Source organism: Bubalus bubalis, chromosome 8 (assembly GCF_019923935.1).
Source record: "Bubalus bubalis isolate 160015118507 breed Murrah chromosome 8, NDDB_SH_1, whole genome shotgun sequence".
NCBI lineage: Eukaryota > Metazoa > Chordata > Mammalia > Artiodactyla > Bovidae > Bubalus > Bubalus bubalis.
Window position 1 is genome coordinate 76160379 of NC_059164.1, and position 20812 is coordinate 76181190.

The window sequence follows — 20812 nt, forward strand, 5'->3', positions numbered from 1 at the left end:
CTGCCTGAGAAGAGGCAGGGGCCAGCAGACCCAGAGGTCCAGCCAGATTCAGGAGGGGAAAGGAGTTTGGTGTGCTGTCATCAGCCTCGTGAGACAAACGAGGTACAGAATGGGAAGTCCTTTTGCAAGCTGTCAGAGTGTAGAGAGTAGTCATGATTGCAGTTCAGGGTCACAGCAGTAGGATCTGGCATGCTCCACCCACAGGCCAGTCCCCAACCTAAGAACAATCTTGACATCTTTACATGGGAAAACTATTCTGTGACATGAAAATTTTATCAAGTTCAGGTTTCAGTGTCTCAAGTTTCACTGGAACAACCATATCATTTTTTACACGTGTTAATTTAATGTAAACCCCGGGCCAGGAGGTTGGGGAGGCCTGAAGGTTGGGGAAGTGAAACCTTGAGGCTCTGTGAGAACTCCCCAGATACTCCTGAACTTTGGTCTGGAAAACCCTTCAAAAGCACCAGCCCAAGAGGCAGGGGATGAAGGGGGTGACTTTAAGAGACTGGGAGGATAAAACCTGACCAGGGTTTGCTCAAAAGAAGCTCCAGGCCTGGCACAGGGTGGAACCAAAGCTTGATCCTAACAGAAGGGTCCCCTCAGAACAGTGGTGTGTAATAATGCGAGGCTTGGTTTTTTCAGGCATTTGAAAATTAGCACTTTACAATTTTGCTGTTGTTAATTCAGTCACTAAGTCATATCTGACTGTATGACCCATGGACTGCAGTACACCAGGCTTCCCATTCCTTGACTGTCTCCTGGAGTCTGCTCAAACTTATGTCTATTGAGTCATTTTAAGGTATTTGAAGCGAAAAAAACCCTTGCATATCAAACAATATTTCAAAATAAACTAGCTCTTTGAGTACAGAATCCCAAAGGTAGTACAGAGATGACTGAAATTTGGGAAACATTGTCTTCCCTGTGTGAGGGGAGGGATAAGAGAGAACTGTCCCCTCCTCAACCCCAATCCTGGACCCCATGTGGTCAAAATCTTAGCTGGCCAGTCTGGCCACTTCTAAAGGTGCTGCGTGGTCTATAGAGCAAAGTCAGGCCACACCTCTGTGTGGTGAGGACCGAGGTGGGACGGGGGGCTCCTGAAGCAGTTCCTGTCCTTACTACTAGAGGGACAGGCAGGTGGGCCTCAAGGGCACAGCACTCTTCCCAGGAAGCATCCAGAAGCCTGGAAGACTGAATGTCAGCATGATGAACCCAAAACATCAGGCCCCTGGTCATGGCGGGGTATGCCGTGAAGCTGGCTTTGTCATTTGTCATTTATCCCGGTGTGGTCTCGCACACTTTGAAGAATTACTGCCTGGGTTTCTGCCCCAAAGGCCTGGGTACCAGCATTCTTTGACTTTTTCTCAAGGTACAATGTGCCCAGCCTAAAAATCCACCTAGTGTTGATGTTGAGGTCTGAGAGTTGACAGACACACAGAGTTTTGTAGCCAGGACCACAGCAAGAAATCTCTTCTCAGGGTCCCACAAGTGACCAGCAGGGCCGGGGACTGCAGAGGCTCCTCTGCTTGGGGTGAGGGTGAGATCACAGAGGGTCAGAGTTTCCTTGACCGCCTCAACCTCAACCGTTAGGCACGCCCGGAGGGGAGGGAACCAGGAAGCAGGGGTCAGAGCCCCTTGGGAGGGGACAGCAAGTGGGGAGGGCAACCCCTTCCCGGAGCCAGAAGAACCCACTTCCTACTTCACCACACTGCTGGGGCGGCAGGCGGGGAGGCTGCGGGCAGGGAGGGCTGGGCCTGTGCGAGAGCACCCCTCCCCTTAGCCGCTCTGCACAGGAAGGTTGGGGCAACCTGGCCTGGGTGCTTCCCCGCCGGCAGGATGGAGGACGATGAAGGCCCTGAGTGTGGCAAGCCCGACTTTGTGCTTTTGGACCAAGTGACCATGGAAGACTTCATGGAGAATCTGAAACTCAGGTAGACCCAGGGCGTGGGCTCCCCTTCTCCCTGTCCCCATCCCCAACTGGTCTCCATCAGCCCACCATCTGGGTGACCTCAGGGAGATGTCGGGGCTGGAAGGACTGTCCCCTCAGGGCCAGGACAGTCAGCCAGTGCTAGAGCAGGCTCCCCAGGCCTGTGCCTCCCACACAGCCCAGGTGTCTCCTGAGCCTTCCTCTTGGCAGGGGCAGGCAGGTGCCAGGCATCTGGACCGAGTGGCCGCTCCATCTTCCTAGTGAGGCTGTGCTGAGCCCTAGGGGCTCAAAGGGAAGTGGTCAGTTTCCTCCCTGGGGTGCAGATGGATAAACTGAGATGACACTCTCAAAGAGACATGTGGGGTGCTTCAGGGTGTGGCTGGTAGAAGTGACACGGGGCCCTATTTGCCGGAGAGCAGAGGGCAGGGAGGAGCTGCTGGTGGTGATGAGGGGTGGCAGCAGGAGCTGGCTTCATCCCTGAACAGCCATGAGGAGCAGATGGTAACCCACTGTGCAGAGCCTAGGGACAGGTCCTCCTGAGCCCAGATTGTTGAAGTCAGACACCACAGGCCCTGAGTCAAGGCCAGGGTTGTGGGATGGAGAGTCAGACCGGAAATGAGCTTCTCTGTTGTATGAGGCACAGAACTAAGCAGATTACAAACTAGCTTCTGAGATAGGTACTACCATCACCATATTAACACCGGGACCCTGACCCCGGGGCCACATGGCTTGCAGGTGGAGAGTCTGTCTCCAGCAGGTCCTGGGTGTGCAGGGAGCCAAACCAGAGAACTCCTGTGTCTGAAGCAGTGGAGGAAGGGGAACCTGGGACCGGCAGTCAGGGACAGGGCGGGTCCCAGACACCGCGGGGAGCATGGGGGCTGGGGCTCCTCCCAGAGCACAAGGGTCAGGAGACAAGGGACACAGGCACCCTCGTGGGTGACTAGGTTCACGCTGAGGGTCGAGAGATCTGAGGAAGTGCAGGGTGGGGCTGGCGGCACTGCTGCACCAGGCACCCTCCCAGTGCCTCCCAGTCTGCTGTCTGGGTGGGGCTCAGCGGGTCCTGCTTCTGCTTCTGGGTCCCCGCCCAGGTCTTGAGACGGAAACAACTGGAGGTCCCTCCCTCCACCTCTCACCCCTATCTCCTCCCTGAGCTCAACTCCATCACCTAAGCTGCCAGTTCTGCCTGGCCCAGTGTGGCCTTGGGCAAGTCAGTCCCTTGATAAAACAGAGAGTCAGGATTCCTGTGACTCCACCCCATGGAGAGCAGCTTGGACCCCAACACTACCTTGTGTGTGGGTGAGGCTCCCAGCAAGATGGCAACAGAAGACTCAAGTCAACCCCACCACTTCCCCTCCACGCACTTCTCTGCCCTCAGCCCTGGGGGTGGGCCAGGGCCCCAAGACTTCCCACCTGGGCCCAATGCCCCAGAATCTATGTGTGTGTCCCCTTGGCCCTGAACACTGAGGACCTGCCCTGCCTGTGCCAGGTTCGAGAAGGGCCGCATCTACACATACATCGGTGAGGTGCTGGTGTCCATAAACCCCTACCAGGAGCTGCCCCTGTACGGGCCAGAAGCCATTGCCAGGTACCAGGGCCGCGAGCTCTATGAGAGGCCACCCCACCTGTATGCTGTGGCCAACGCCGCCTACAGAGCAATGAAGCGCCGGTCCAGGGACACCTGCATTGTTATTTCAGGTACCTGCCTAGCATCCAGGGCCCAGGTGCCGGCTCACAACCTCCCTGGGTCCCAGTGTTTTCATTTGTCAATGATGGTGTGGTGGTTGGAGTGCCTGGGAGTACGGGTGGGCACAGGGAGCTGGTTAAGGGGGAGCAGCCAAAAACTCTGACTGTCCATCTGTTGGCAGGCGAGAGTGGGGCAGGGAAGACAGAAGCCAGCAAGCACATCATGCAATACATCGCAGCCGTTACCAACCCAAGCCAGCGGGCCGAGGTAGAGAGGTGAGGCCAGTGGGGGTGGGGATGGTAGGGAAGGGCTGGCCTGTGTCTCGTGCCTGATGAAGGGCAAGAAACACAATGGAGCCCAGCTCAGGCCAAGTTCAGTGGCTGTCAGTAAGACTCTAAGTGACCCACAGCTAGGACCTCTCTACCCAAGTAGAGGCGAGGCCCAGCATAGGGGTGCCCTTCCTCTAGGGATGGGAAAGGGAGGAGGTGGAGAGGGCCAACAGATAGGTGCTGGGCCCTCACGGGGACCCAATGGGAGCAGAGAGGTTGGCTGCCTGTAAGAAAAGCCCTGGATGCCAGGCCAGTGTCAGGGCTGGGCCAGAAACCTGGAAACCAGGACCTATCTACCTGCCAGCAGCTCACCAACAGGGATCTGTGGGAGCAGCTTCCTGTGTGAGAGCCCTGCCTCTTCCTGTTAAGGTGGGGTAAGGTGGAGTAAGGTGGGGGTTGGGGTAAGATTGGGGTGGCAGCAGCGATGGAAATTCCCAAGCACACATGCCTGGCAGTGCCAAGTGTCCAGATCCAGCTCCTCATTGGGCTACAACTTTGGTCTGAGAAGGAGGGCCAGAGCCTTTCAAGGCTCAAGGCTTCACAGGTCACCGGCATGAGTGCCTGGCAGGTGCATTTCCCAGCATCTCAGAGTCAAGCGCCTGCAAGGGGCAGCGCAGGGTGAGGCCGGGCCCTCAGATTCCCTCTCCTCCTGTGATTGGGAAGCCTCAGGCAGCGATCCTGCATGGGGACACAGTCCCGAGTGCAAGGTCTTCGTGTTATAGTCCTGGCCCCTCTACCTCCCCACTCCACGCAGGGTCAAGGACGTGCTGCTCAAGTCCACATGCGTGCTGGAGGCCTTCGGCAATGCTCGCACCAACCGCAACCACAACTCTAGCCGCTTTGGCAAGTACATGGACATCAACTTTGACTTCAAAGGAGACCCCGTGGGGGGACACATCCACAGCTACCTGCTGGAGAAGGTGGGCCCTGCTACCAAGACCCTGGGCAGGTGGGCTGCACACAGGCCTCTCTCAGGGGGACCAGGCAGAGCCGTCCCACTATGCTGACTCTCCTGGCCCTGGTGCCGTGCAGGCAGGAACAGACCTTCTCTGATGTCTCAGGTTCACAGGGCGGGGCTCCCTCCATAGCCAGGTCCACCGCCACCCCCTACCTGCCCTGTCCTGGGGGCTCTGGGACAGGTCCCTGGGATGGGGCCAGTCCCAGGCATGAGTCCAGCTGTCCCTTTCTCCACAGTCGCGGGTCCTTAAGCAGCACGTAGGCGAAAGGAACTTCCACGCCTTCTATCAGGTGAGCCAAAGCCGGCAGGTGGGGACCTGCAAGGGGGGTCCTGTTGGCCCCACCCACAGTCCATTCCCCTCCCCTCCACCTGTCTTCCCGCGCCCCCGTTGGGCTGGGAATTCCCTGGACATGGCAGTGTGTGTACCTCATCTGGCCCTGACGTGGGGTCTCCCTGGACCTGGGCAGGGAAGTGTCTACACTGTGTCTGACACTGAGGTGGTTTCTGGGCACTGATAGTGTCTACACTGGGTAAGACCCACTGAGACCTCAGGTGGTGTCTACACCATGTCTGACCTACTGAAGTGGGATCTCTTTGGACTTGGAGATGGTATCTACATCCTTTCTGACTCACTGAAGTGGGTGCCTGGACACTGGCCATATTTACATATGTCTGATCACTGAAGTAGGTCCTCCCAGGACACAGGCAGTTTCTACACAGTGTCTGACACCAAAATGGGATCTCCCTGGATTCTAGTGGTGTCTACACCACATCGAGTGGGTTCTCATCAGACTTGTTCAGAATCTACACCATGTCTAACCTAGAAGTCGGTCCTCCCTGGGCTCAGGCACTGTCCACACCATCACCGTGCTGACTCATACCATGCATTCGTTGGGTCAGCAGTGGTTGAAGGATGCCATCTGTTTGTGGGTAGGGTGTACGGTGGGAGGGGGCGTATCTTGGAGCTCAGGGGCCTAACAGAGGGATGTCTGGGTCCTCCAGGTGCTGCGGGGCTGTGAGGATGAGGAGCTGCAAGAACTGCACCTTCAGAGAAACCCTGCAGTGTATAATTTCACCCGCCAGGGGGCGGGGCTCAATGTGAGTGGGGGCAGGGAGCCCAGGCTCTAGTCACTCCTAGTCCCAGAACCCTGGGGCTGGTGACCAGTGGCTTCAGCTGGGCCCGGGGTGGTATGAATGGCTCAGCAGGACTGGTGGTGCCTGATTCTGTAGGCTTTCAGTTGGAGGAATCAGGGCTCAGAGTGGGGAAGGGGTGCAATGGCAAGCAAGTGCACTGAGGCAGAGGAATTGAGGTTCAGTGTGGCAGTGGTGTGCTGAGCCCTTTTCCCCCCAGGTCCTGGACATCGATGAGAAGAGCCACCACCAGGCAGTGACGGAGGCCATGCGGGTGATCGGCTTCAGTCCTGAGGAGGTGGCCTCTGTGCACCGGATCCTGGCCGCTATACTGCACCTGGTGAGCCTGCCTGTGGGCACTGCAGCCACTTCCCCATGTGGTGCCCTGGCTGGGCACCTCCCCTGAAGGAGAAGACTGGCCTCTAACAACCCAGCAGTGTAACTGGCCCTCTCCTGCCTCTGCTGAAACCCAAGTTGTTTTGATTATGGGTTCCCATAATGTGCCTGGTCCACGTTTGGTAGTTTAGCCTGTACTTAGCAGGTAAGGACAGTTTGGGCTCAGTAAAATGGAAACAGTGGCAGATTTTATCTTCTTGAGCTCCCAAATTACTGCAGACGGTGACTACAGCCATGAAATTAAAAGATGCTTGCTCCTTGAAAGAAAAGCTATGACAAACCTAGACAGCATATTAAAAAGCAGAGACATCACTTTGCCGACAAAGATCTATCTAGTCAAAGCTATGGTTTTTCCAGTAGTCATGTACAGATGTGAGAGTTGAACCATAAAGGCTAAGCACCAAAGAACTGATGCTTTCAAACTGAACTGCTGGTCTTGAGAGTCCCTTGGACTGCAAGGAGATCAAACCAATCAAAGGAAATCAACTAAAGGAAATCAACTCTAAATTTTCATTGGAACCACTGATGTTGAAGCTGAAGCTCCAATACTTTGGCCACTTGATGCAAAGAGCCAACTCATTGGAAAAGATCCTAATGCTGGGAAAGACTGAGGGCAGGAGGAGAAGGGGCAACAGAGGATGAGATGGTTGGATGGCATCACTCACTCAATGGACATGAGTTCGAGCAAACTCCGGGAGATGGAGAAGGACAGGGAAGCCTGGCATGCTGTAGTCCTTGGGGTTGCAAAGAGTCAGACACAACTTAGCAACTGACAACAAACACGCAGACCTGGCTCTTGCTTCTGTCACCTAAGAGTTGAGTGACTTTGGGCAGGTTACTCAGTGACTCTGAGCCTCTGCTCTCTCTCAGGAAACATGAGGTGTGGGCAGCACATAACCAGTTACAGGAGGACACGGTGGGCCCGCTCACATGACATTCCCGGTGGGAGGCCTTGGGGAAGGCTTTGGTGTGCTCCAGGAGCAGCTCCCCATGCCCCTGCCCTCCCTTCCCTGGGCATAAGTGTACAGGCTCCTCTGAGACACAGAGCCTGACTCTTGACGATTTACCATCACCAGGGAAACATTGAGTTCGTGGAGCTGGAGAACAACCTGGAGCAGGGGCGCCTGGCGGTGACCGAGGAAGTGTTGGTGGACCACGTGGCTGAGCTGACGGCCACACCCCGGGAGCTAGTGCTGCGCTGCCTACTAGCTCGCACTGTGGCCTCTGGAGGCAGGGAGGTCATTGAGAAGGGCCACACTGCGGCCGAGGCCAGCTATGCCCGGGATGCCTGTGCCAAGGTATTCTAGGGGGTGGGTGGGGAACCCCGGAGGCCTTCCCAGAGGAGACAAGGCCAGAGGCAGTCAGAAGCAGCTGGCTCTTTGCCTCTCCCCAGGCAGTGTACCAGCGACTATTTGAGTGGGTGGTGGACCGGATTAATCATGTCATGGAACCCCGGGACCGGGACCCCCGGCGTGACGGCAAGGACACAGTCATTGGTGTGCTGGACATCTATGGCTTTGAAGTGTTCCCCGTCAATAGGTGGGTAGTTCCGCCACCACATCCCACACTCTGACCCCCACCCCAACTCTTAGTCCTGGGGAGCTTGGCTGGGCAGAGGAACAGGATGCCTAGTGTCCATCGCGGTTGGTCCTTGGCCCCTAGGCTCATGTCTTCAAGCCTGCTTCAGCTGTGCCACCGCCCACTGGTGCCTGGGATGGCAAGACCTTGGCTTACTTCCCCTCACAGGGACTCCCCAATCCACTTCAGGGCACATGTGCTGGGTGGGCTAGGGAGTAGGGACCAGGTAAAAGAGCAGCCCAGAGTAAGAGATGCACCCCTACTGGGAGGCCACTGGGGTGCCTGGCTCCAGACCCCTCAGGCGATCTTCAGGGCATCTATTTGGGGGGATCCCTGCTATTCATTGGGCTTCCCTGGTGGCCCAGATGATAAAGAATCCTCCTGCAATGTGGAAGACCTGGGTTTGATCCCTGGGTTGGGAAGATACCCTGGAGGAGAGCATAACAACCCACTCCAATATTCTTGCCTGGAGACTTCCATGGACAGAGGAGCCTGGCAGGCTACAGTCCATGGGGTCACAAAGAGTTGGACACAACTGAGCGACTAAGCACAGCATAGCACAGCTGCTATTGGTTGCACTCACTCTCCACAGAGCCAAAGCCTTAGTGTGGGTGGTCGAGGCATGACTCTGAACGGTCCTTCCGCCCACCCCTCCTCCAGCTTCGAGCAGTTCTGCATCAATTACTGTAATGAGAAGCTGCAGCAGCTCTTCATCCAGCTCATCCTGAAGCAGGAGCAGGAGGAATACGAGCGGGAAGGCATCGCCTGGCAGACCGTGGGTGCCCGGCCCTCCCTGCACCCGCGGGTCCCGGGTGGGAGGGAGATGGGGGGAGGGACGGTGCTGGGTCGGCGGGTGTGCAGAGGAGGGCTGTAAGATGTGGACACTGGGCAGGAACACAGGCAGGAGGCCGGCGGACAGGGCTCGGGAGCTGCCCTGCTTGCCTGCCGCAGGTGGAATACTTCAACAACGCCACCATCGTGGACCTGGTGGAGCGGCCCCACCGGGGCATCCTCGCTGTGCTGGATGAGGCCTGCAGCACTGCGGGCCCCATCACTGACCGGATCTTCCTGCAGACCCTGGACACACACCACCGCCACCACCCACACTATACCAGCCGCCAGGTGCCCCTCTGCCCCTGTGGTCTCCCCACCCTGTGCCCGTCCAGCTGGTCCCGGCACTGGCGGGCACCCCACGGTGCCACACTGCCTGTCTTGGGGCGGGTAGGGGGTCTTGGTGGTGGCTCAGCCTCCTCTGCAGGGCTGTCTCCCCTTTCTCCCCTAGATCCCCCCACACCTTCTAGGTCTTGACCTGTGCTGTCCCCATCCATAGCTCTGCCCCACAGACAAGACCATGGAGTTTGGCCGAGACTTCCGGATCAAGCACTATGCAGGGGATGTCACGTAAGGGCCCCCCACTGGGCGTCTGGTTTCCCCCCCACCGCCCCCTCCCCTTTTTAAGACACTGGAAATATGCTCTTCACCAGATTCACAAATGAGAAGTATCAATTAGGGCTTTTAAGATAGTGATTCTTAGCCCTGGCTGCATCCTAGAATCTTCTGGGCAGCTTTAAAAAAGAAAAAGCCAATTTCTGGTAGAGTGGCTGGAGATTCAGAGGTGCAGCTAGGGTGGGACCTCTGTTCTGAACCCAGGGCCAGTACTTTTATTTTTTAAAAATTCTTTCTTTCTTTCTTTATTGGCTGTGCTGGATTTTTGTTGCTGTGTGGACGTTTCTCTAGTTGCAGAGAGCAGGGGATACTCTCTAGTTTCGGTGCACGGGCTTCCCACTGTGGTGGCTTCTCTTGTTGCAGAGCACAGGCTCTAGGGTTCACAGCCTTCAGTGGTTGCGGCTCCCAGGCTCAACAGTTGTGGAGCATGGGTTTAGCTGCTCTGTGGCACGTGGGATCTTCCCAGACCAGGGACTAAACCCGCGTCCCCTGCATTGGCAGGCAGATTCTTTAGCACTAAGCATCAGGGAAGCCCTGGGGCCAGTTCTTGTCACCTTTTGTCAGCGAGGAGGAGCAGAGAGGCCAGATGATGTGTTTCTAATGAGCTCCCAGGCCAGGTGGACATGGCCAGTCCTCAGGCCACACACTGAGCACCAAAGTCCCTAGTGTCTTCCAGAAGTGGCCATGATTATTATTAATTCCCCTGTCACACATCTCACCCGGAATTGGATCTGAGGTGACTCACAGAGAGAGACACAAGTCTCCCACATGTCCTTCATGAGGAGAAGAAATAGAATCAAAAAGACGAAGCTGCCAGAAGTCAGATCCCATGGCCCTGAGACTTTCTAGGAACTGCAAGTGAAGCCAAGATTTTGGCACTGAGCTTTCTAGCAAAGGCTAGAATGATGAATCTGAGGTTCTCCAGGCCAAGAAGCCAAAGAGACCAATGACTCAGGAGTTCCTGGTTGTAACTGCAATCGCTGACATTTATTTATGGAAACTCAGTAGGCACTGTTCTGAGGGTGTGATGTCTACTGAGGCACAGAGAATTTAAGTCACTTGTCCAATGTCACATGTATGTGCTAAAGCCAGGATTCAGTGATGCAACATTCGGCTCCGTGGGCATAACCCCTTGACTCATCTTTCAGGAGAGAAACTTCTGAGGGAAGAGGTCTTATATGATGAGAGGGAAAGCAGACAGGAGAGGGGAAGGAAGAAGAGCACGTGAGGAGAAAGAAAGGGAGGCTGACCAGGTGGGAGGAGGGGGAGGGGCACGCTAGGGGGTCAGAAGCCCCTTACCTCCTCACTGGCCCTCCCCTGGCCCTCCCCCAGGTACTCTGTGGAGGGCTTCATTGATAAGAACAGAGACTTCCTCTTCCAGGACTTCAAGCGTCTGCTGTACAACAGGTGAGGGGGGCTCTCTGGGCATGTGTGTGGGTGCCAGACAGTGAAGGCCCAGGCACTCTGGCTGGAAGGGCCTTCAGACACTCTGTCTGATCCTCACAGCCCAAGGTCTTGAAGTTTACACATGGCCGAGCTGGGGTGGGGGCTGTCCTCCTGGAGGGCATCTGGGCATGCGGCCTGTATCCACAGCAAGGATCCCACCCTGCGGGCCATGTGGCCAGATGGGCAGCAGGACATCACAGAGGTGACCAAGCGCCCCCTGACGGCCGGCACACTCTTCAAGAACTCCATGGTGGCCCTGGTGGAAAACCTGGCCTCCAAGGTACGGCCCCCCCCACCTTGAATCTGGATCCTTCCAGATTCTTCTGTCTGTGCCTGGATGTCAGGTTGGGTCCTCCATTGCCTCTGTGCATCATAAGAGGGTGTTCCTTTCCTGTCTGCTGTGAGCCATACCTCCTCCAGCAGAAAGGGACCTGCCACTGCTCAGGTTATGATGCCCTGAGCTGGGCCAAGGCTTGAGTAAACACAAGATCCTTGTAGCCTTCCCCTGGCCCCATTGCTTCTCAGAGATGGGCTAGGGGAGACCTCACCCAGAACTTGAGTTGGCCCAGCCCTGGTCCTGCCTGGAGCCAGGATTAGTTTTCTGGAAGCTGGAGGCACCAGGACAAGAAAGTGGCACTCCCATCTTGCAGAAATTGGGGCCCAAAGTCAGAGAGGGCAGCGGGAGGATGCCAGGGCCAGCTTAATAGTAGAATGTCCAGAGACTCTGCAGGGCCTCTGGGAAGGCAAGAGGAAGGGCTGAGGGGCTCTGCTGCACTGTCAGGACCTGAATGTGGGCCAGCACCCTGCCCACACCCAGCACTGGAGCTCCCAGGTCCCATTCTGCCCACCATGCCCTCACACCCACTCTCCTCCTGGCTGGCCTTGCCCTTCTGCCTGCCCTTGGCCCCTGGGCCTCCCTGTCCCCCTGAGAGATCCTCTACCCTATGGATGGCAGCATGGAGGGTTAGAGACAGGCCTGAGCTCCTCGCTGCCCCTGTCCAGTAACTGAGTAACTGTAGGGCTGTGACACTGGCCTCTCCGAGTGTCCTTTGTCCTCACAGGAGCCCTTCTACGTCCGCTGTATCAAGCCCAACGAGGACAAGGTGGCCGGGAAGCTGGACGAGGGCCACTGTCGCCACCAGGTCGCATACCTGGGGCTGCTGGAGAACGTGAGGGTCCGCAGGGCAGGCTTCGCTTCCCGCCAGCCCTATCCTCGATTCCTGCTCAGGTAAGGCCCCTTCTCCCGTGGCGGGGGACTGGTCCTTGAGAAGTTCCATCAGCCGGCAGGGGGTGCCCAAAGCAACGAGCACTTTTCAGACGTCAGTGCGGAAGCCTGCAGGATGCTGCTGACCCGGGGACACTGCCAGTCTTGGAGGCCCCTCGAGTGACACAAGGGGTGGGACTAGGCAGGGTGGACTGAAGTGGGCGTGGCAAGGAGGGGTGTGGGCGTGGCACGGGGTGTGGGCGTGGCAGGGAGCTGGCGTTGGAGTGGGAGTGGCTTGGGGGAAAGGGTCGGAGGGAGGAGGGGGAGGAGAGGAGGAGGGAGAGGGTCGGGGGAGGAGAGGGGAAGAGGATGGGGGTTTAGGTCCACACCCCTCCCCAGGGCCCAGCGCCCACAGCCCGGTCCTGCCGTGACAGGTACAAGATGACCTGTGAGTACACGTGGCCGAATCATCTGCTGGGCTCAGATAAGGCGGCCGTGGGCGCTCTCCTGGAGCAGCATGGGCTGCAGGGGGACGTGGCCTTTGGCCACAGCAAGCTCTTCATCCGTTCGCCCCGGACGCTGGTCACGCTGGAGCAGAGCCGCGCCTGTCTCATCCCCATCATCGTGCTGCTACTGCAGAAGGTGCGGCCGGCTGGACGCCCGCCAGGGCCAGTGTAGAGGGGGGCCGGAGAGCGCTCTGAGCATTACTTGGGGATAGGGGAGAGATGGGTGTGCACCACCGGAGCGGGGGGGGGGGGGGGGGGGGTTGCTGTGCGTGCACTGAGGGGACCACAGACACTGTTCCAAGTACTAGAGAAGTCCCCTGCTCACAGGTGACAAACGGAGATTGAAACTGACAAGCAAAAAGTTTGGATTTCTGTTCAGGTCACCTCTGTCCTGTGGCCACCAGCCTCAGGCTCAGGTGCTCAAAACAAGATAATCAGGAATCTGGCTCCTTTACTTCCTTCTTTTCCCTTCCTTTCTTCTACTTATCCTAAAATATTTCAAACCTGGAGAAAATCGGGCAGAATGGTGTACTAAATTCCCACACTCTGACTGCCCTGCTTTATGACCCCTGTGGTTTTGTGTAGACACCTCACCTTCATTCCTGTTATTTTGAATCAAGTCATTTAGTTTATAATCATTTCAGTATGCCTTTCCAAAGGATAAGGACTCTCCCACCTCTTCTCATAACATTTTACTTAAACATTTCAAACCTATAGAAACTGGAAAGATTCGTACAATGTACCATTCACCTGGATAGCTACAGTTATGTGTTCTCACCCACTGCCCCATCTCTGTCTGTCTTTATCTCTCTCCATATCCACCTACAGATACCCATATATTTGTATTTTTTCCCTAGCCACATAAAGTAATGACCTCTAAATCCTTCATCAGGTGTGTATTCTGAGAACAAGGACATTCCCCTTTATAATCACACCAACATTAGCCCATTCAAGAAAACTAACACTGATAAAATATAACCTACATAGCTGAATATCTAACATGTAGGCCGTATTCAAATTTCCGAAAGAAATTTGAATGGGTCCCACTATGACCCGTTATGTCTTTTAAAAACCCAGAATCCAATGAATGATGACACATTGCATTTTGTTGTTACCTCTGATATCTCCTCTAACACACAGGGTTATTTTTAAGAACATGACACAACACCACACCATCCCAGAAATAGGATTTAGAAAGTTGTTACTGACTTCCTGTGTCCCGTCCAGTCAGTAATCACATGTCCCCAATCATATCCTCAGTCTGTTCAAGTCAGGTTTTAATCTGTGAGTTCACTGGGCTGCTTACCTTGTAGGGTCTCCAGTCTGGGTTTGATGGTCACATTCTCAGGGTACCCCTCCAATTTGGGATCTCCCCATATGAGGGAGAGGCTTCCCTGGTGGCTCAGATGGTAAAGAATCCACCTGCAATGTGGGAGACCTGGGTTTAATCCCTGGGTTAGGAAGATCCCCTGGAGAAGGGCATGGCAACCCACTCTGGTATTCTTGCCTGGAGAATCCCCATGGACAGAGGAGCTTTGAGGGCTACAGTCCATAGGGTCACAAAGAATGGGGCACGACTGAGAGACTAAGCACAGCACAGCAGCACATGTGAGGAGGTGGGGCCTGGCACAGCCTGAAGGAGCACCACCTCCTACCGGCCCCCCAGGCATGGCGGGGCACGCTGGCCAGGAGGCGCTGCCGGCGACTGAGGGCCATCTACACCATCATGAGCTGCTTCCGGAGGCACAAGGTGCGTGCTCACCTGACAGAGCTGCAGCAGCGATTCCAGGCTGCGCGTCAGCCCCCGCACTATGGCCGTGACCTCGTCTGGCCCCCACCGCCCACCGTGCTGCAGCCTTTCCAGGACATCTGCCAGGCCCTCTTCTCCAGGTACTTGCTCTCCGCCCCCGCCCACCTTGGTCTTTTCCACTCAGCTAGAGCCCATTGAACACCTGGACCAGGTCATCTGAACCCCACAGAGCCAGCTAGGAGACACACAGTCCCATTGGATAAACAGGAAGACAGAGGGCTGTGCGCATCCATTGACAGCCTACACCTCACAACCGTTAGAAGATTCCTAATGTCTCCAGCACTATTCTGGACATCTGGAGGGCTTGCAGGCCTTTATCTCCTTCCTAGGGCCCTGCAGAATGGGTGGTGGGTTGAAGCTAGAAGTGGGGGAAACTCTGTAACTGAGCCAGGCTTTGAAGGCTGAGTTAGGAATTCTTTAGGACAAGGTGTGAAGGGCGACCAGTGTGCTCAGAACAGGAGAGGCCACCTTCCATTGAGCCAGGGAGGCTGGGACACAGAAGGCGGCCAGTGCCAGGCTGAGGGGCTTGGCCTTCTCCTATTGGGGTAAAGGATGTGAAAAGTCATTAACGTGTGTTCTCAGGAAAGGGAGCAGAACCAGGAGTGGGGAGGGGCAAGGCCTTCACAGTGGTCCATCTGACTACCTGGCCCTCTCCAGGTGGCGGGCCCGGCAGCTGGTGAAGAACATCCCCCCTTCGGACATGGCTCAGATCAAGGCCAAGGTGGCTGCCATGGTGGCCCTGCAGGAGCTACGGCAGGACTGGGGCTGCCGGCGGGCCTGGGCCCGGGACTACTTGTCCTCCGTAAGTGTCGGGGCTGCAGGGGCTGGCTGCCAGGGAGGGGCTCCAGGCTGAGACCTTGCCTGTGCCACCTTAGCTGTCCTGTCTCTGGGCCTGGCTGTCCTGTGGGCTGTCCCCCTGTGTCCTTGCCCCTTGCCTCCACAGTTTAAGGGTTTTCACTCAGAACCAGCTGACGTAGGCTTTACTGAGAGCCTCCTCTACCCTACTCCCACTCCCTTTCCTCCGTTCTCAACCCCCCCATTCTCAGGCACAGACCCCCTTGTTAGGCACAGCCCCCTGACCAGAACCCAACACTGTGGCTCCCGTTGGCCCACATGGGCTCTGTGAGTGGCCCCCTCGCCCAGTTCTGCAGGGGCCAAAGCCTCAGGGGTGTGAGGTTGGCCCAAATGAATGGCTTAGCATGGAGGAGCCAGGTCTTACCAGGTCCCTTCCATTTCAGTGTCTATCCAGGCCTGGCCTGAGGAGCTGGGTGGGTGGGTGGGTGTGTGTGGGGGGCTCAGATGTGTGCCTAGAACCTTAGGGCTGCAGAGGTCTGTGTGGTGGGCTTCAGGGAACCCAGCGTGGTGGCTGGGCCCACTGGGAGGCCCGTGCATGACATGATGAGGTTTTCTGAGGTCAAGGATAGCTGTGCGGATTCGTTAAGAGTCATGGTCAATCACGCATGGTCCCACGACCTCACCCTAAGCAACCCCCAACTGTCCCCAGGCCACAGACAACCCCACAGCCTCAGGCCTGTTTGCTCAGCGACTGAAGACGCTTCGGGAAAAAGACGGCTTTGGAGCCGTGCTCTTCTCCAGCCACGTCAGAAAGGTGAGCAGTGGGTTCAGGGCTGCTGGCTGATGACAGCCCTGGTTCAGGCCCAGCTAAGAGGTTTCACAACTACTCTTGAACTTCAAAAACTTCAGCTCCAACCCAGTTAGTGAGAGAATGGCTTCACAGAGGGGAGGCCTCCAGCCACACCTCCTGGGGAGTCCCCTGGGCCAGGCAGTGACCCTGAAACCACCCGTCCTACAGGTGAATCGCTTCAACAAAAGCCGGGACCGGGCACTGTTGCTCACAGATCGGCACCTCTACAAGCTGGAGCCAGGCCGGCAGTACCGGGTGATGCGGGCCGTGCCCCTGGACGCGGTGAGTCCTGTGAGAGGGCAGAGGCATTCGCCAGGCTCCAGCGGGCCCAGTGTCCTGCTGGGCACTGCTGCTGGGTCCCTGACCTCAGGCCTCCCTGGGATGACCAGAGCTATCTAGAACTCAGCATCAGCTCAGGATGGCAGCTTCCCCTCAGCCCCCACTGAACAGCCTGCCCATGGGTGTAGGGCCCCAAACTCCATGCTCAGCCTGCTCACCCTCCTCCTGCTGTACTCTTGGGCAGAGCCAAATGGCCCTTCTTCCCCACATCTGCACCTGAGCCTGCCTGGGGTCCTCCCTACCTGGACCACATGGTCCTGGCTGCAGTGTGTGGCTGCCACCCATGGGACCCTGTCCCTTCCCTTCACTTCTCTGCCCAGCTCTATGGCCCACTACCCCTGGAGTTACAGCTCATACTCCCTCAGGACAAAGGACAACCCAGGGCAGAAACTGAGGCTGGAGGTCCCTATAACTCTCAGGATGAGGGACCATCTGCATGGCCACTACCAGTGTGGATATTTTAAATGCAATTGACAAGGAAAGAAAAATGAAAGTTCAGCTTCTTAGTTGCACCAGCACATTCAGGTGCTAGAAAGCTATAGGTGAGCAACGGTGCCATGTTAGACTTCGCAGATCTAGAATATTCCATCACGGCAAAAGTCCTCTTGTGCGGTGCACCTTGCCCAACCCTCTCCTTAATGGGCAGGACCAGAAAGGGAGGAAGGGGACCTAGAGGGGACAGCAGGACTGTAGAGCCTGCAGGGAGGATGGAGGACTGGAGCTCGAAGAGGCTTTCCGGAGAGGGCAGAGTGCTGGGAGGGGAAGACAGAGGGGCGGACATGTGTTCCTGGGATGCTGGGGCCCTCCAGAATGCAAGGTCGGGGTGGAGGGCCTGCCACACCCCTCACCGTGCGACCCTGCCCCCCTCAGGTGACCGGGCTGAGCGTGACCAGCGGGCGGGACCAGCTGGTGGTGCTGCACGCTAGGGGCTATGACGACCTGGTGGTGTGTCTGCATCGCTCCCAGCCACCACTGGACAACCGCATCGGGGAGCTGGTGGGGGTGCTGGCTGCACACTGTCAGGGGTGAGTCCCTGGGCACGGGCAGGGCAGCGGCTGCCTATCTGAGGGGCCTGGCCCATCCTGACCCTGACCTCCTTCCTTCAGGGAGGGACGGGCCCTGGAGGTCCGCGTGTCCGATTGCATCCCCCTGACCCAGCGCGGGGCCCGGCGCCTGGTATCCGTGGAGCCCAGATCGGAGCAGCCAGAGCCGGATTTCCGCTGCAGCCGTGGCGCCTTCACCCTCCTGTGGCCGAGCTGCTGAGAGGTTCTCCACCTGCGCCCACACCAGTGACAGATTGCAGTCTCGCTGTGCAATAAAGGATGCTGAGTCTGTGATGGGCGTGGCTTGTGTCTATGGGTATAGTCTCCAGCCACCGCCAACGTGGCAAATGTCACCCCTGTCCTCTGCTGATCCCTGCATCTGAGGCTGCCCCTCTTGGGTTTCCGACTGTCCCCACAGCCTTGGTCTCTTTCTCTTTCCCCCACTTCTGTAGGCCCATTGTTCCTACTGGGCCACTGGGGAAGTTGGAGGTCCCAGGGCTGTCTTGGGGCAGGGCTTGGGCAGAGAACACACTGGGGCACACACTGTCCCGGCTGCTGTCTGTGTCGGTGCTGAGTGTGGCCATCCCAGGCCCTGAGAACCCTACTTCTGGGATGCTGGGAGCCAGGACCTTCCAGAGTCTGGGAGGGCATCCCTGTGCCTGGGCTTCTACAGGAAGCCAACCCAGGGAAGGCCAGAGTGGACACACCTCTACCCGCTCTGATGAGCAGATCCCCTCCCCAGCCCCTTGGGTCCTCCCCACCCCCCTGCCCCCAAGCCCTTCACACCAGCTCTCCAGCCCCTCCCCTCCCAGCCCTTCACCAGTCTCAGACCTTCTCCTCTCTTGATAGGTGGCCTCTCTGCTCTGACAGCTGCTCCCTTCCTCTTCCTGGGGCACTCTGATTTTGGGGGCATCCTTGCTTAATTGTGACCCGCTGGCGTGGACAGAGGTCGACCTGTTTGCTGTGGTTCTGGCTGTGTCATGGAAGGGCTCAGAACTTACTGAGGCTTCCCCTTGTCACACCTCTCCTCTCCTGGAGGTGGGTGGGGTAACCTCCCCACCATGCAGGTCTGTGTCTGTCGGCTCCTGACCTGCAAGAGCAGCTTGATTCAGAACCCAGACCTGAGGCCCACCCCCAAAGCCCCCACATGGCATACTCCAGAGTCTCCCCCCAGCACTGATGGCTAAGCTGGCTCCTTCCTTCCAGTGTTCTTGTCTTAGGGTACGCGCCTGCCCCAAGGCTCACACCATAATCCTGCAGCCTAGCTTCACCTCCATTCATTATTTGTGGCTCCCATCAAGGCAAACTGGCTCCACCTTTAAGTAACATTGAGATCAGCACACTTATCAGCCATCACCCTGGACTTCCACCTTCTCTCAAATTCTAACCTGCTGCGGTCTCATTCCCCGTGGCTACCAGCTGTCTGTGGAGAACTCTGCCTAGTTTGAAGCCCCCCACCGCCCCCCACTGCTCTTAGGAAGAGGGCAAATCCTAATCAGATAAAACTTCCAGAATTACCCCCACCACAAGCTCAGAGCTCTTTCAGGCAGCAGGACCCCAGCCCCCTCCTTCCTTGGGACCTTTGCACATGCGTCTACCTCTGGGAAGAGTGTCCCCGTTGCCTCTCTTCACCTGCTTGAGCCTCCTTCCTCAGGTCCTCTCCTACGTGTTCTTCCCTCATGCCCCACCCCCTTGGCCCCCTTCTGCGGAGCACCTTGTCATGAAACAACCATCATGCAACAGTACATCTCTCATGCAGCACCCCGGTCACCTGCAAACATTTTATTGGTTTTATTATTGCTTGCTCGAGTCAGTCCTCAGGGCTGGTCATGGTGGCTCTATGGTGGACACTGCTCTGCTCACCACTGAAGCTGTGGCTCCAGTGTGGGGCTGGCCCTGGTGGGGCATGCAGGGACCACTCACTGACCAAGGATAGGAGGTGTTTGCTGAGTGGCATCCTGACAGGGAAAGCCCCATCAGTGAAAAAATGAAAGCAAACCTAAGCTTGGGTCTGGAGAGGGTTTGCCAAGACGGGGCTCAGTCCCAAGAGCCCCTGAGCCCCTCCTCTCTCAGGAGGGCTGTCTTCCACAGAAGGGGCTGCTCTCGCAGTTTTGTGCTTTGACCTGCTGAGGTTTCCCACGTAGGATGGGACATGGTCACGAAAAAGAGTTTTGATGCCCATAAGGGCCATGTTCCCACAAAACAAACCTACTGGCCCTGAGGTCCATTCCCTGAGATGACGCTGAGGTGAGGGTCTGGAGCATCCACCCCAAAGTCCCACAGAGTAACATCAAATTCGGCTCTTTCTGTTAGAATTGTGGGCCCCAGGCATGGAAACCCCCCTCATGTCTTCCTATCAGCAGAGTGAGTCTGCTGGAACCTCCTTCTCAGGCTGTTTGGAAGACTACATGAGGCTGTGGGGAAGATGCCCAGCACGCAGGGGTGAGCCTTATCCAGATGCAGGGATAGGAACATCTCGTACGTGGCTCGGTCGGTGGCTTCCCTCAGTGTGTATGGTCCCTTCACAACCCCAGGAGCAGAAAAGGTGATCTCCATTTGGCAGATGAGGAAACAGAACCATTAAGGTAGCCATTTTTCTTTTTTAAAATTTGAAGTTATATTGGTCTCCCCTCAAAAAATGCTTAGACTTAATTCTTTCAATTAACCTTGCATACACTTCTGCCACTTATTTTTATTGATGTATAATTCACACACCACAAAACTCACCATTTTGATTTGGGCAATTCAGTGGTTTTTAGTATATTCACAAGGTTCCGCAACCAGCCAGCGCCATCATCTAATATTAGAACTTCTCATCACACCAAAGAGAAGCTGCCACCCACTAGCAGTCACGCCCATTCCCTTCTCCCCAGCCTCTGGCAACCACTAACCTACTTTTTGTGTCTATAAGTGAAGTGAAGTCGCTCAGTCGTGTCCGACTCTTTGCAACCCCATGGACTGTAGCCCACCAGGCTTTTCCGTCCATGAGATTTTCCAGGCAAGAGTACTGGAGTGGGTTGCCATTTCCTTCTCCAGGGGATCTTCCCGACCCAGGGATTGAACCTGGGTCTCCTGCATTGCAGGCAGACGCTCTGCCGTCTGAGCCACCAGGGAAGCCCTGCCATTTTTTTGTCTATAGATCTGGCTTATTCTAGACAGTTCACACAAATGGAATTATACACTATCTAATCTCATTTGTCTGGTTTCTTTCGCTGAGCATAATGTCTTCAAAATTCAGCCATATTGTAACATTGTATCATGTGTCAGTACTTCATTCTTTTTTTTTTAATTAAAAATATTTATTTATTTGGCTGCATGGGGTCTTAGTTGCTGCATGTGGGATCTATTTCCCTGATCAGGAATTGAACCCAGT

The 20812-nt window shown here is 56.3% G+C and overlaps 1 protein-coding gene and 1 non-coding gene across 2 annotated transcripts; one reads left to right on the top strand and one right to left on the bottom strand.

Moving 5' to 3' along the window:
- Window positions 1-1688: 1688 nt before the first annotated feature.
- MYO1G (myosin IG) lies at window positions 1689-17733 on the top strand. The gene is made up of 22 exons (XM_006051290.4): window positions 1689-1928; window positions 3411-3619; window positions 3790-3883; window positions 4692-4857; window positions 5132-5185; window positions 5898-5993; window positions 6247-6366; window positions 7499-7720; window positions 7816-7961; window positions 8661-8775; window positions 8952-9122; window positions 9331-9401; window positions 10779-10853; window positions 11040-11172; window positions 11954-12120; window positions 12531-12738; window positions 14269-14492; window positions 15070-15214; window positions 15917-16021; window positions 16226-16339; window positions 17267-17421; window positions 17503-17733. Exons 1-22 carry the CDS (start codon window positions 1834-1836, stop codon window positions 17657-17659), a joined length of 3042 nt encoding a protein of 1013 aa, XP_006051352.1. The 5' UTR covers window positions 1689-1833; the 3' UTR covers window positions 17660-17733.
- Window positions 17734-20481: 2748 nt separating this feature from the next.
- TRNAC-GCA lies at window positions 20482-20553 on the bottom strand. Its single transcript has one exon. It is a non-coding gene; the product is annotated as a tRNA-Cys (tRNA).
- Window positions 20554-20812: the final 259 nt, after the last annotated feature.

Bases quoted from the DNA above. Each gene is read 5' to 3' on its own strand.
- MYO1G (XM_006051290.4), top strand. From the start codon at position 1,834: ATGGAGGACGATGAAGGCCCTGAGTGTGGCAAGCCCGACTTTGTGCTT. The intron at 10,854-11,039 runs GTGAGGGGGGCT...CTGTATCCACAG, and splicing joins AAGCGTCTGCTGTACAACAG to CAAGGATCCCACCCTGCGGG. The intron at 17,422-17,502 runs GTGAGTCCCTGG...TCCTTCCTTCAG, and splicing joins CTGGCTGCACACTGTCAGGG to GGAGGGACGGGCCCTGGAGG.